This window comes from Scyliorhinus canicula, chromosome 21 (genome assembly GCF_902713615.1).
Source record: "Scyliorhinus canicula chromosome 21, sScyCan1.1, whole genome shotgun sequence".
Classification (NCBI taxonomy): Eukaryota; Metazoa; Chordata; class Chondrichthyes; order Carcharhiniformes; family Scyliorhinidae; genus Scyliorhinus; species Scyliorhinus canicula.
The window spans coordinates 15,669,697-15,684,616 of NC_052166.1; the positions used below are offsets into that span (position 1 = coordinate 15,669,697).

General features: G+C 50.6%; 1 protein-coding gene across 1 annotated transcript in view; it reads right to left on the minus strand.

Moving 5' to 3' along the window:
• Window positions 1-14,920, minus strand: part of LOC119955701 (ectonucleoside triphosphate diphosphohydrolase 2-like) — an 84,742-nt gene that overhangs the window by 31,166 nt on the left and 38,656 nt on the right. The window contains exons 2-5 of the mRNA XM_038782165.1: window positions 8,569-8,686; window positions 5,101-5,251; window positions 3,376-3,535; window positions 1,777-2,007 (exon numbers count right to left, since the gene is read on the minus strand). Coding sequence (XP_038638093.1) covers window positions 1,777-2,007; window positions 3,376-3,535; window positions 5,101-5,251; window positions 8,569-8,686 — 660 coding nt within the window. The remainder of the gene's footprint in view (window positions 1-1,776; window positions 2,008-3,375; window positions 3,536-5,100; window positions 5,252-8,568; window positions 8,687-14,920) is intronic.

Consider the following 14,920-nt stretch of genomic DNA (forward strand, 5'->3'; position numbering starts at 1 on the left):
ACCTTTCCACTGGACAACCCAGCTCCATCAATATCAGCGACACAGCCTCATCCCCATCCCTCAATCCCACCTACCCAGCCGTCCCCATATCCTCCAATTTCACCAATCCACCTTCTCCCCATCCCTCAATCCCACCGACCTGCCCTCCCCGTGTTCCCCAATCCCACCTATCCACCTCTCCCCTTGTCCCCCAATCCCACCTACCCACCCTCTCCCCATCCCTCAATCCTACCGACCTGCCCTCCCCATGTTCCCCAATCTCACCTACCCACCCTCTCCCCATCCCTCAATCCCACCGACCTGCCCTCCCCATGTTCCCCAATCTCACCTATCCACCTCTCCCCTTGTCCCCCAATCCCATCTGTCTATCCTCTCGGTATCCCTCAATTCCATCTAACCACACTCCCCATCCCTCAATCTCACATAGCCACCCTCTCCCTCTATCTCACCTAGCCACCCTCTCCTCATATCCCTCAATCCCACATAGCCACCCTCTCCCTCTATCTCACCTAGCCACCCTCTCCTCATATCCCTCAATCCCACATAGCCACCCTCTCCCTCTATCTCACCTAGCCACCCTCTCCTCATATTCCTCAATCCCACCTAGCCACCCTCTCCCCGTATTCCTCAATCCCAGCGACCCACCCCGTCCCCATCCCTCAATCCCACCTACACATCCTTCCCCAGATACCCCAATCCTGCCTTCCGACCCTATCCTGTATCCCTCAATCCCACCTACCCACCCTCTCCCCATCCCACCTACCTACCATTTTCCTGTATTCCTCAATCCCACCTACCCACTCTTTCCCTGTTTCCCTCAATCCTACCCACCCATCCTCTCTCCGTATACACAATCCCACCCACCAACTTTATCCCCGTATCCCTCAATCTCACCGACCCACTCTATCCCCGTATCCCTCAATCCCACCAAGCTACCCTCTCCCATATCCCTCAATGCCACCTACCTACGCTCTCCCCATATCCCTCAACCCCACCTATCCATCTTCTCCCGGTATCCCTCAATCCCACGTACCCGCCTCCCCATATCTCTCAATCTCACCTACCCACCCTCCCCATATCCCTCAGTCCCACTTACCCACCCGCTCCTTGTATCCCTCAATCCCACCTAGCCACCCTGTCCTCGTATTCCTCAATCCCTGCGACCCATCCTGTCCATATCCCTCAATCCCACCTACTAATCCCTCCCCAGATGCCCCAATTCTGCCGACGCACCCTCTCCCGTATCCCTCAATCCCACCTACCCACCCTCTCCCCGTCCCCATCCCTCAATCCCACGTACTCATTCCTCCCCAGATGCCCCAATCCATCCTACCCACTCTTTCCCGTAACCCTCAATCCCACCATCCACCCTCTCTCCGTATATACAATCCCACCCACCAACCTTCTCCCTGTATCCCTCAATCTCACCGACCCACTCTCTCTTCCTATCCTGAATCCCACCGAGCTACCCTCTCCCCGTATTCCTCAATCCCTCTTACCCACCCTCTCCCTGTATCCCTCAATCCCACCTACCCATTTTCTTCCAGTATCCCTCAATCCCACGTACCCACCCTTCCCATATCCTTGAATCCCACCTACCCACTTTCTCCCTGTATCCCTGAATCCCACCTACCCGCTCTCTCCTCATATACCCCAATCCCACCTATCCGCTCTCTCCCCGTATCCCTCAATCCCACCTATCCGCTTTCTCCCCGTATCCCTTAATCACACCTACAAGTTGCATGAAATTCTTTAACGGAAAGTATAGTCTCTTACAGATATAATTTTTGAGAACACTCTCTTCATGACCTGGTCTCTTCCATAACAGAGGTAACTGTGAGTGTAAACTTTGTAGTCCTGTCCATATAGACGTAGATTGACTTCATTTTCATGATCTTCTGCCTTCTCAGTCGTGGGTACGAATGTGATCTGAGTGGACGCTCCTCCCAGGTCCATGGCCCCCACCGTGTTTTTCACAGGATTAACCCACTGTCCGATCAATCCGTACTGTAAAGGAAAGGAATGTGATCAATGAGGTGTTTGTGTTACTCAATCTGAGAAAGGGAAGAAAAGTGTTGACACTGTGTTATATGTGGACCAAATTCAGAAACCCTTCAATGTCTCATCTCTAAATCGAAGTGAAAGTGGATGATAGAATTTGCAGGAATAGGAAATGTCTGTTAAAGACAGTGAAATAACCTCTGGATCATTACCACCCTCTCCCCATTCCCAAACCCACCTACCCACCCTCTCCACATCCCCAATCCCACCTACCCACACTATCCCCATCCCTTAATCCGACCTACCCACCCTCTCCCCATTGCTCATTCCTACGTACCCACCCTCTCCACATCCCCAAACTCACCGCCCCATCCTCTAATCCCACCTACCCACCCTCTCCACATCCCTAATCCCACCTCCCCATCCCCTCATCCCACCTACCCACCCTCTCCCCATTCCCCAATCCCACCTACCCTCCCTCTCCCCATTCCCCAATCCCACCTACCCACACTATCCCCATCCCCTAATCCGACCTACCCACCCTCTCCCCATTGCTCATTCCTATGTACCCACCCGCTCCACATCCCCAATCCCACCTCCCCATTCCCTAATCCCACCTACCCACCCTCTCCCCATCCCCAATCCCACCTCCCCATCTACTAATCCCACCTACCTACCCTCTCCACATCCCCAATCCCACCTTCCCATCCCCTCATCCCACCTACCCTCCCTCTCCCCATCTCTCAATCCCACCTCCCCATCCTCTCCCCATCCCCAATCCTACCTACCCACCCTCTCCCCATCCCCCAATCCCACCTACCTACCCTCTCCCCATCCCCAATCCCACCTACTCATCCTCTCCCCCATCGTTCAATCCTACCTACCACCGACTCCCCGTCCCTCTATCACACCTACCCACCCTCTCTCCATCCACCAATCCTACCTACCAACCCTATCCCCACCTACTATTCCTACCTACCACTCTCTTCCCGTCCCCCAATGTGACCTACTCACCCTCTCACATCCCACAAACATACCTACCCACCCTCTCCCCACCTACCAACCCGCCTTTTCCCCATATTGCACAATCCCATCTACCCACCTTCTCCCCATCCCCCAATCCTACCTAACCACCCTCTCCCCACCTCCTAATCTCACCTACCCACCCTCTCCCCACCCACCACCAATCCCACCTACCCACCCTCTCCCTGTATTCCCCAATCCCACCTACCCACTCTTTCCCCATATTCCCCAATCCCACCTGCCCACCCTCTTCATTGATATATATCAGGAAGAGCAGGGGTCCCAACCCTGATACCTGCGGAATCCCCGTATAAACCTTCCTCCAGACTGAAAAAAGACTACTGTTTTTACCTTTATGAAGTTCTCCTGCAGGTAGTTGGCTGTAACCCATCCGAAAACCCCTTCCTCATTTCCTGTCAGGATCTTTGCTCCTTGGTAGTTGAACTTGTAGGATTTCAGGGTGGCAGCAATGGAAGCGAGGACCCCTTTCGAAGCCTGAGAATCAGTTTGACTGCAGAGAAACAGAGATAATGGGTATGGTCACATTGTGTGGCGGGACGATCCCAGTAGCTCTGAGATCACAGGGGCTGGCGGACTAATGTCAACAAATTTATCAACTGGCCAGATTAGTGTCACAGCAAGAACTGGGGGGGGGGGGGGGGAGCATACTGTCTACACCCTCCCCTCCCCTCCCACAGAGATTTTACCTCAAGGACCCCCCTCAGCCTCTTGTTTCTGACCATGAGGGAGTGTTATGAGTGTAAACTGACCTGCTCAGTAGGTTGAGGGCCTTCCACCCCCCCCCCCCCCCCCCCCCCCCATACTAAACATAGGGCTGCTAACTGTGATTAAATACATTCCTAGAGATTTCATTATTATTAGGCCAACATCCTTGTGACGTATGACCGCGTACCTGGTGGGTGGTGTTCGCACATGTAATGGTGGTACCCATGTCGATGATCTGGCACGTCTTGCAGAGATTGCCATGGCAGGGTTGCGTGGTGTCGTGGTCACTTTTCTGAAGGCTGGTTAGTTTGCTGCAAACAATGGTCTGTTTGAGTTTGCGCGGTTGTTTGAAGGCAGGTACTGTGGGTGTGGGAAGGACCTTGGCAAGATCTTCATCGATGACGTATTGAAGGCTGCGAAGATGATGTCGTAGTTTCTCCGCTCCGGGGAAGTACTGGACGATGAAGGATTCTCTGTCAGTTGTGTCCCCTGTTTGTCTTCTGAGGAGGTTGGAGTGGTTTTTTGCTGTGGCGTGTTGGAACTGTCAATCCATGACACCACACAACCCTGCCATGGCAATCTCTGCAAGACGTGCCAGATCATCGACATGGGTAGCACCGTTACATGTGAGAACACCACCCACCAGGTATGCGGTACATACTCGTGCGACTCGGCCAACATTGTCTACCTCATACGCTGCAGGGAAGGATGTCACAAAGCGCGGTACATTGGCAAGACCATGCAGACACTGCGACAGCGAATGAAAGGACATCGCGCGACAATTGCCAGGCGGGAATGTTCCCTTCTAGTTGGGGAACACTTCAGCAGTCAAGGACAATAGGACTCTGATCTCCAGGTAAGCATTCTCCAAGGCAGCCTTCAGGACACGCGACAACGCAGAATCGGCGAGCAGAAACTTATATCCAAGTTCCGCACACGAGTACGGCCTCAACCAGGACCTTGAATTCATGTCGCATTACATTCACCCCCCCCCATCGTCTGGCCTGGGCTTGAGAAATCCTACCAACTGTCCTGGTTTGAGTCAATTCACACCTCGTTAACCTGCTCCATCTGGACCTGTAAAGACTTAATTACCCGCAAAGACTCGCATTCAAAGTATCGTGCTCCAAAGCTAGTGATTCGAAACAAACCTGTTGGACTTTAACCTGGTGTTGTAAGGCTTCTTACTGTGCTCACCCCAGTCCAACGCCGGCATCTCCATATTATAATTGATGGAGAGCATGTACAGCCAGTGGATGATTGGTTGCAACTGTGTATGATAACTGGTGATTGGTAGAAAAAGTGTAAGGGTCTTTGGTGATTGGTGGAGAGCACAGAGGTGTTACCTACTTCAGCAAGCGCATCCCAGCCGTAGCGCCAAGGTAGAGGGGGGTCTCAGCATGTCTCTTTGAGGGAACAGTTTTCACAGCTTGATCAAGGCAGCGTTTCAGACTCTTCCCAGCTCCTGGCAGATTTTCAGCGTAACTTGAGATTCCAGGACCTACACATTGACATTGAACACGGTGTCAGTACATTTGGAATTACTGTCCTGAAGTGTGACAACGTTTTTACCTCCTCCCTCAGTCCAACCGTCAGGTAAAGAAAGCAGGTTTTCCCTCCACTGATGTGCCAAAAATCCAACTGCTACTGGTCACAGACTATCTCATTTGGGATTATTTCCAAAACATTTTGATCCAGGAAGATTTTCACCTCCTCATCACAGAGGGGCAGAGAACCCAATTTACTTGACCCATCCAAGCTCAGTCACTACTAGAAATAAATCCAGTGCCTCACACAGTTTTGAATATCAGATGAATTAATAATAGCTCAAAGAAAGCAAGAATGGAACACACTCCCAAGACAGGTACAGCAGAGGGTTAGATACAGAGTAAAGTCCCCTCTACACAGTCCCCATCAAACACTCCCAGGACAGGTGCAGCATGGGGTTAGATACAGAGTAAAGCTCCCTCAATATTGTCCTCATCAAACACTCCCAAGACAGGTACAGCATGGGGTTAGATACAGAGTAAAGTCCCTTCTACACAGTCCCCATCAACACTCCCAGGACAGGTAAGCACAAAGTTAGATACTTAGTAAAGCTCCCTCTACACTGTCCCACAAAATACTTCCAGGATAGGTGCAACATGGAGTTAGTTACAGAATAAAGCTCTCTACATTGTCCGCATCAAACAGATACAACATTAGGTGTTTTTTTTTAAATTCATTTACGGGATGTGGGTGTCACTGGTTAAGCCAGCCAGCATTTATTGCCCATCCCTAGTTGTCATTCAGAAGGTAGTGGTGCATTGCCTTCTTGAACCGCTGCAGCCCCTGAAGTATATTACGCCCAAAGTGTTGTTAGGAAGGGACTCTCAGGATTTTCCCCCAGCCACAGTGAAGGAACGGACATATATTTCCAAGCCAGTGTGATGGGTGACTTGGAAGGGGACATCCAGGTGGTCGGGATCGCAGGTATCTGCTGTTCTTGCCCTTCTAGATGGTAGTTGTCGTGGGTTTGGAAGATGCTGCTTAAGGAGCCTTGGTGAGTTCCTGCAGTGCATCTTGTAGATGGTACACACGGCTGCTACTGTGCATTGGTGGTGGAGGGTTTGAATGTTTGTGGAAGGGGGAGCAATCAAGTGGCTGCTTTGTCCTGGATGGTGTTGAGCTTTGTTGTTGGAGGTGTACGCATCCAGGCAAGTAGAGAGTATTCTATTGCACTCCTGACTTGTGCCTTGTAGATGGTGGAAAGCCTTTTGGGATGGGGTTGTCAGGTGGTGAGTTAATCACCATAGAATTCCTAGTCTTTGACCTGCCCTGGTAGCCACAGTATTAATATGGCTAGTCCAGTTCAGTTTCTGATCAATGGTAACAATGTTGATTCTGCAATGGTAATGTCATTCAATGTCAAGGGGCGATGGTTAGATCCTTTCTTGTAGGACATGGTCATTGCCTGGCACTTGTGTTGCGTGAATGTAACTTGCCACTTGTCGCCCCAAACCTCGATATTGTCCAGGATTTGCTTGCATTTGGGAATGGACTGCTTCAATATTTGTTGATAGATGCGAATGTTGTAGCTGCGAATGGTGCTGAACATTGTGCAGTCATCTGTGAACATCCCCACTTCTGACCTTATGATGGAAGGGAGGTCATTGATGAAGCAGCTGAAGATGGTTGGGGCCTAGTACACAACCAAGGAATTCCTGCAGTGATGTCCTGAAGCTGAGGTGATTGACCTCCAACTACCACAACCATCTTCCTCTGTGCCAGGTATGACTCCAACCAGTGGAGAGTTTCCCCCCTGATTCCCATTGACTCCAGTTTAGTTTGGGCTCCTTGATGCCTTACTCAATCAAATGTTGCCTTGATGTCAAGCGCAGTCACTCTCGCCTCACCTCTGGCATTCAGCTCTTTTGGCCATGTTTGAACCAAGGCTGTAATGAAGTCAGGAGCTGAGTGACCCTGGCGGAACCCATACTGAGCGTCCACGAGGAGGTTATTGCTGAGTAAGTGCTGTTTGGTAGCACTGTTGATGACTCCTTCCGTGACTTAGCTGATGATGGAGAGTAGACTAATAGGGAGATAATTGGCTGGGTTGGTTTTGTCCTGTTTCTTGTGTGCAGGACATACCTGGGCAGTTTTCCATATTGTTGTCGCTGTACTGGAACAGCTTGGCTAGGGTGTGGCAGGTTTTGGAGTCAAGTCTTCAGTACTACTGCCTGAATATTGTCAGGTCCCATAGTCTTTGCAGGATCCAGTGTTTTCAGCTATTTCTTGATATCACATGAAGTGAATTGCATTGGCTTAAGACTGACATCAGTGACGCGGAGGACCTCTTGAGGAGACCGAGATGAATCATCCACTTGGCACTTCTGGCCGAAGATTTTGAGAATTCGTCAGCTTTGCCTTTTGCACATATGTGCTGGGCTCCTACATCATTGAGGATGGGGATATTTATAAAGCCTCCTCCTCCAGTGAGTTGTTTAATAGTTCACCACCATACACGGCTGGGATGTGGCAGGAGTGCAAAGCTTATATCTGATGTTTTTGTTGTGGAATCGCGTATCTTTGTCTATCACTTGCTGCTTATGCTGTTTGACACCCAAGTAGTCCTGTGCTGTAGCTTCACCAGGTTGACACCTCATTTTTGGTCTGCCTGGTACTGCTCCCGGCATGCTCTGCTGCACTCTTCATTCAACCAGGGTTGATCCCCTGGCTTGGTGGGAATGGTAGAGTGGGGGATATGCTGTGCCGTGAGGTTGCAGATTGTGGTTGAGTACAATTCTGCTGTTGCTCCATTCATTCCTCATGGATGTCCAGTCTTGAATTGCTAGATCTGTTCGGAGTCTATCCCATTTACCACAGTGGTAGTGCCACACAACAAGATGATACAAAGTAAAGCTCCCTCTACATGACCCCATCAAACACTCTCAGGACAGATACAGCCCAGGGGTTAGATACAGAGTAAAGATCCTTCTACACTGTCCCCATCAAGCACTCTCTGGAAAGGTAGCATGGGGTTATATAGAGAGTAAAGTTTCCTCTACACTGTCCCTATTTAACACTCCCAGGACAGGTATAGCAGGAGATTAGATACAGAGTAAAACACCCTCTGCACTGTCCCATCAAACACTCCCAGGACAGGTACAGCAGCACAGGGTTAGGTACAGAATAAAGCTCCCTCTACACTGTCCCAATCAAATACTCCGAGGACAGGTACAGCACAGGGTTAGATACAGATAAAACACCCTCTACACTGTCCCCATCAAACACTCCCAGGGCAGTTACAACACGGGGTTATGTACAGAGTATCCTCACCTTCCACGTCACATTTGATCTGCTCACTCACGATGCCTGTGTCATTCTCTTTGCCAGCTGGCCATTTGTAAACATACAGGGTGGTACGAGAGGAACCAGCGTCAATGACAATGCCATACTGTCAGAACAGAAAACGAGGAACATGTTTCAGAATATCTACAAGTTTAGGTAGAGCACAGTTCATAAATAAATAAAATATCCATATAACTGGATTGGATAAATGATGCACTGCTGTTTAGTGTCTTAGGGCGGCACGGTAGCACTGTTGCTTCACAGCTCCAGGGTCCCAGGTCCGATTCCCGGCTTGGGTCACTGTGCAGAGTCTGCACATTGTCCCCGTGTCGGTGTGGGTTTCGTCCGGGTGCTCCGGTTTCCCCCCACAGTCCAAACATGTGCAGGTTAGATGGATTGGCCATGCTAAATTGCCGTTACTGTCCAAGAAAAGGTTAGGTGGACTAACTAGTTTGCAGGGATGGGGGTGGGGTGTTGGCTTAGGTGGGGTGCTCTTTCCAAGGGCCAGTGCAGACTCAATTGGCCAAATGGCCTCCTTCTGCACTGTAAATTCTATAATTCTGACTGTAACACTCTCAGTTCAAACCCCATAACAACTAACATGAAGATAAAGTCCAGGCTGTTACTGCAGTGCTGAGCGACTGCTGCAGTGTTAGAGGTGAGCTCTTTCAGACATGACGTTAAACCAAAGCCCAGTCTGCTGACTCAGATATCTGGACAAATTTCCAATGCACTAGTTTGAGGAAGGGCTGAAGGCTTTCACCCCAGTATCCTGTCCAATATTTACCCCTCAATCCACATCACAAAACAGCCAGAATCTCTGCTCATTAAAACATTGCTGTTTGGGCTGTATTCAAATTTGTGATTACAGAAACAATTATACTTCAAAGGGTAATGAATTGGCTTGAAAGCTGTTTTGTCCTGGGGATGTGAAGTATGCAACCGAAATGTAGTTTTTTATTATATGGTTCTGAGATTGAGATGGCTATGTTAAAGATTTTACTGAAGGCCTCCATCTTCACTGAGTGCTGGGTCTGAACTCAGACAGTCATGGTTCGATATAGCTCTGATTGTTTTCATAGAGTGCGATCTCTCGGCCACGCTGCGCCGGAAAAGCATCTCACTGCGGGGCAACGTAGCCGGTGAACGCCAGGAGATCCTGCTCCTGGGAACCACCCGACTTGCAATGCCTCCCGAGATTCAATGCCATCTAGTGAGACGTTGCAAGGAGAATCCCGCCCACAATAGGCGGGATCACTTTTTTGTAAATCTGCATATTGGAGCGAGCGAGGCAGTAAGCCTTACTCTAATGTGCAGATTCCGAGGTACCTGAGGCTTTGGGATTCAATCCCGTTGCCTCGGGGACCTTGGGCGTGTGCTGTTTTAGCACAAACAGGGACAGGATCGCTTCTCGGCCTTTTGGCTAAAATCAAGTGTAGAGCACTGGATCGGGGGAAGCTAAGGATTTCGATCTTGAAGTCGATCGTGGATTGGAGAGACTGAAGACTTTGAAGAAACGTTTGAGCTCGGCTGCTATTGGTGGATCTTCATGCTGGTCTAAACCTTTGGTTTGGGCCTAACACCGGTACAGTTAAGAGCCAACGTCGGAGCTATGACCACTGCTGCATCCCGACCACCAGGCTGGGGAGTGCGAAACACTGTCCGAGTCACAGTGAGGAAGTCAGAAGGGAAGTTGCCTGTGGATCAAATCTTCTTCGTGAAGCAGGTACTGATCGACTGCTGTGGGTTTCAAGCAACAGATATCTACTGCTTGCAAGATTATCCCAACAACTGCTATTTCGACGTCACGTTCAGGAATATTGCTGATTGCATCAAGTTCTTGGACGCGTTTAAAGAAAAAGGCAACCAGAGCCCCCTGTCTATCCTGACTGCGGAGCCTCTGTTCACGCTACCGTCACAGAGAAACCGGGTTGTTACGCTGCACACGTACAACCCCCACGTCCCCGTGTCTGATGTGCTCACTTTCCTTGCCAGGTACGTCGACTTGAAAAGTGACAGCGTACAACTGAAGGACACCTTTGGCATCTGGACAAGCGGGCACCAGGTCAAGGTAACACTGAGAACGAACGTCAATGGAACCATCTTGCATCCACCCTCCAGGTTCGCCATTGGAGGAAACCGAGGCTACCTCTACTACGGGGGGCAGCCACGGGTATGTCACACCTGTGGCAAAGCGGGGCACATGGCCGCCAACTGCAACGTCACCTTCTGCAAAAACTGCAAGCAGGAGGGGCACATGACAAAGGACTGTAAGGAAGACAAGTACTGCAACCTGTGTGGGGAGGCCGGCCATCTTTACAGGGCCTGCCCAAAACGTGGGGCAACCTATGTGCAAATCATCAGCGGTGGAGCCAAAAAGGCAACCACACAGGAGGTTCAGGCACCCTCCATCGACAAAGACACCCCACCACAGAATGCCGAAATTCTACAGAAAGGCCCTCAACAGAATGTGGAGGCCCCAGCATAGCCTGTCAAAACAACCCCACTCCCATCTGGCGAGGAACACGCGACAACCGAGGATGGAACAAAGAGTGAAGAGCGCTGGGAAACGGCGGGCACAAAAAAAAAGGAAAGAGGAAAATGGAAAATGAAACAAAGAAACCCCTGACGGGGAATGGTAAAAAGCGGCAACTCAATAGCGCCGACAACTCCTGCGATGAAGGTGAGCAATCTAAGACTAGGCCTCAATTAAAGAGGCAAAGCACCAATATGGAAGGGGATGCACAGAACCCCCAGACCACAGACAGGAACAAAAACAAAACTCGACCAGAGCACCAACCTCTGGACGATGGGAACCGGCCCACAACCCCAACACCCACTGACTGCCACGTCGGGCACAACGGCTACACCCCCACCCCCCCCACAATGCACATCCATCAGGTTCAAGGCCACACTGAGGACAATGGCAGCTTCCTAAACCCTGAAACTGTGAAACATTTTGAGAACACCACCGGCATGACGGGGAACTTTGATCAGCTGGAACAACCAACTGCAATAGACTCTGAAATCTGAGACTGGTAAATCTACTCTTTTTAAAATGGGTTTTAAAATTGCATCTATTAATGTGCGAAGTATTAAAGACACTTTGCGCTGTGTAGCCACACTCGGCTACTTAGAAAATGTGCGAGCCGACCTACTGTTCCTGCAGGAGTGCGGAATTCCACACCTCAGCAACTACAGGCGCTGGTCGAGCTGGTGGTCCCACGGGCCATCCATCTGGTCAGGAGGAAACGACTTGTTTCTCCGGCCTGGGTATTCTGCTACGGGGAGGCAATTTCACCATCTCCGACGTTAAGGAGGTGGTGGGTGGACGCCTCCTCGTAGCAGACGTCAAATACAAAAACACCCCTCACAGACTTATTAACGTGTATGCCCCGGCCGTAAAAACTGAGCAGCTGGCTGTCCTTCAGCAACTACCACTGCTGTTGGCCACCTCCAAGCCGGTCATCCTGGGCGGTGACTTCAACTGCATCATCGATGCGGCTGGACGATCCGGCAGAGCCGACAGCAAACTAGACGCTACGTCCAGACTCCTGATGGAAACGGTAAAAGACGCCAAGCTGCTCGACGTCTTCAGCAACTCTGCAGACGGAGCGCAGCGTAGATACACATGGTCACGGCCAGATGGGTCCGTCCGTTCCAGAATAGATTTATTTTTTGTGTCCCGTGCTTTCACGGTCAGGCCCACCGACGTCAAGCCGGTGTTCTTCTCTGACCACTGCCTCCTACTGGCTGACTGCCACCTCCAGGAAAACCAGGGGGTGGGCAGGGGGACATGGAAACTAAATGTAAAACTGTTGACCCCAGAGAACCTCCAGGAACTCAAAAGGGATTACAAAGGTTGGAGAACCGTGAAACCCCTCTTTGAGTCTCCACAACTCTGGTGGGAAGCAATCAAGGGGAACATCAAAAGGTTCTTCATCCTCAAAGGCGGACAAAAGGTGAGAGAGAGACAAGGGGTCACGACCAGGCTCCAGAAAAGCATGCAAAATTTGCTCCAGCTGCAGTCGATGTGGGGTTGATGTCAAGGAGGAGCTCCAAGAGGTGAAGGGCCAGCAAGCCTCGCTCTACACCTCGGAGGCCTCCAAGGTTATGTTCCGGTCCAGAGTCCGCTCCGTGGAGCAGGATGAAAAGTGCTCACGCTTCTTCTTCCAGAAGGTACACAGGGAGACCTCTGTGATCAGCAGCCTGAAGGAAAAAGATGGCTCTGTAGAGACATCGCAGTCTGACATACTGAGGATCAGTCAATCCTTCTATGCCAGACTGTATGATCTGAAGCCAACAGACAGCACTGTTGCCCAGACCTTCCTGTTGTCTATCACGGAGGTCTTGGACGACAATGAGGGGGAAAACCTGGACAAACCATTATCTCTGGACGAGCTGACAAAGGCCGTCAAGTCCTTTGAGATGAGTAAAACTCCCGGAAGCGACGGCTTACCGGCTGAGTTGTATTTGGCTCTGTGGGACTGGATGGGCCCAGACCTGCTGGAAGTGTACGAGAGTATGCTTCTGGATGGCAGCATGTCAGAATCCATGAGAAAAGGCATCATCACCCTCATCTACAAGCAGAAGGGGGAAAGGGAAGAAATTCGAAATTGCTGACCCATTTCACTGTTAAATGTGGATTACAAAATCTTAGCCAAAGTCATCGCCAATCGGGTCAGGTCTGCTCTGGAGTCGGTGATCCACCCCGACCAAACCTGTGCTGTACCCGGCTGGAAGATCGCTGACAGCCTCGCGCTGCTCAGGGATACGATCGCCTACGTGCAGGACAGGAGGGTGGACACCTGCCTCATCAGCCTTGACCAGGAGAAGGCTTTTGACAGAATATCGCACACCTACATGATGGATGTGCTCTCCAAAATGGGGTTTGGGGAGGGAAATCGCAATTGGATCAAACTGCTCTACACCAACATCTATAGCACCATCTCAATCAATGGGTGGGAATCAGAAAAGTTCCAGATCAAATCTGGAGTCAGGCAGGGCTGCCCTCTCTCCTTGGCCCTGTTTGTGTGCTGCATAGAACCTTTTGCTGAGTCCACCAGGAAGGATCCGGGTATGAGAGGGGTGACGATCCCAGGCAGCGGAGGTGTGCAAGTCAAGACCTCCCTGTACATGGACGACGTCGCCGTCTTCTGCTCGGATCCCGCGTGTGTACGCAGGCTCTTGGACACCTGCGACCAGTTTGAACTGGCCTCAGGAGCCAATGCAAACCGCGGCAAGAGCGAGGCCATGTTCTTTGGGAACTGGGCAGACGACACTAAAGTCGGTGGAGTTGTAGACAGTGCGGAAGGATGTTGCAGGTTACAGAGGGACATAGATAAGCTGCAGAGCTGGGCTGAGAGGTGGCAAATGGAGTTTAATGTGGAGAAGTGTGAGGTGATTCACTTTGGAAAGAATAACAGAAATGCGGAATATTTGGCTAATGGTAAAATTCTTGGTAGTGTGGATGAGCAGAGGGATCTCGGTGTCCATGTACATAGATCCCTGAAAGTTACCACCCAGGTTGATAGGGTTGTGAAGAAGGCCTATGGTGTGTTGGCCTTTATTGGTAGAGGGATTGAGTTCCGGAGCCATGAGGTCATGTTGCAGTTGTACAAAACTCTAGTACGGCCGCATTTGGAGTATTGCGTACAGTTCTGGTCGCCTCATTATAGGAAGGACGTGGAAGCTTTGGAACGGGTGCAGAGGAGATTTACCAGGATGTTGCCTGGCATGGAGGGAAAATCTTATGAGGAAAGGCTGATGGACTTGAGGTTGTTTTCGTTAGAGAGAAGAAGGTTAAGAGGTGACTTAATAGAGGCATACAAAATGATCAGAGGGTTAGATAGGGTGGACAGCGAGAGCCTTCTCCCGCTGATGGAGGTGGCTAGCACGAGGGGACATAGCCTTAAATTGAGGGGTAATAGATATAGGACAGAGGTCAGAGGTGGGTTTTTTACGCAAAGAGTGGTGAGGCCGTGGAATGCCCTACCTGCAACAGCAGTGAACACGCCAACATTGAGGGCATTTAAAAATTTATTGGATAAGCATATGGATGATAAGGGCATAGTGTAGGTTAGATGGTCTTTAGATTTTTTCCATGTCGGTGCAACATCGAGGGCCGAAGGGCCTGTACTGCGCTGTATCGTTCTATGTTCTATGTTCTATGGGCCGACCGGTCCTTTGTCCCCTTCACGGTCAGGGCAGATTACCTGAAAGTGCTGGGGATATGGTTCGGAGCGGCTGGGGCATGCACCAAAAACTGGGAGGAGCGCATTGCTAAAGCAAAACAAACTGGGCTGGCGGGAGCAACGCTCCCTCTCCATTGCGGGCAAAA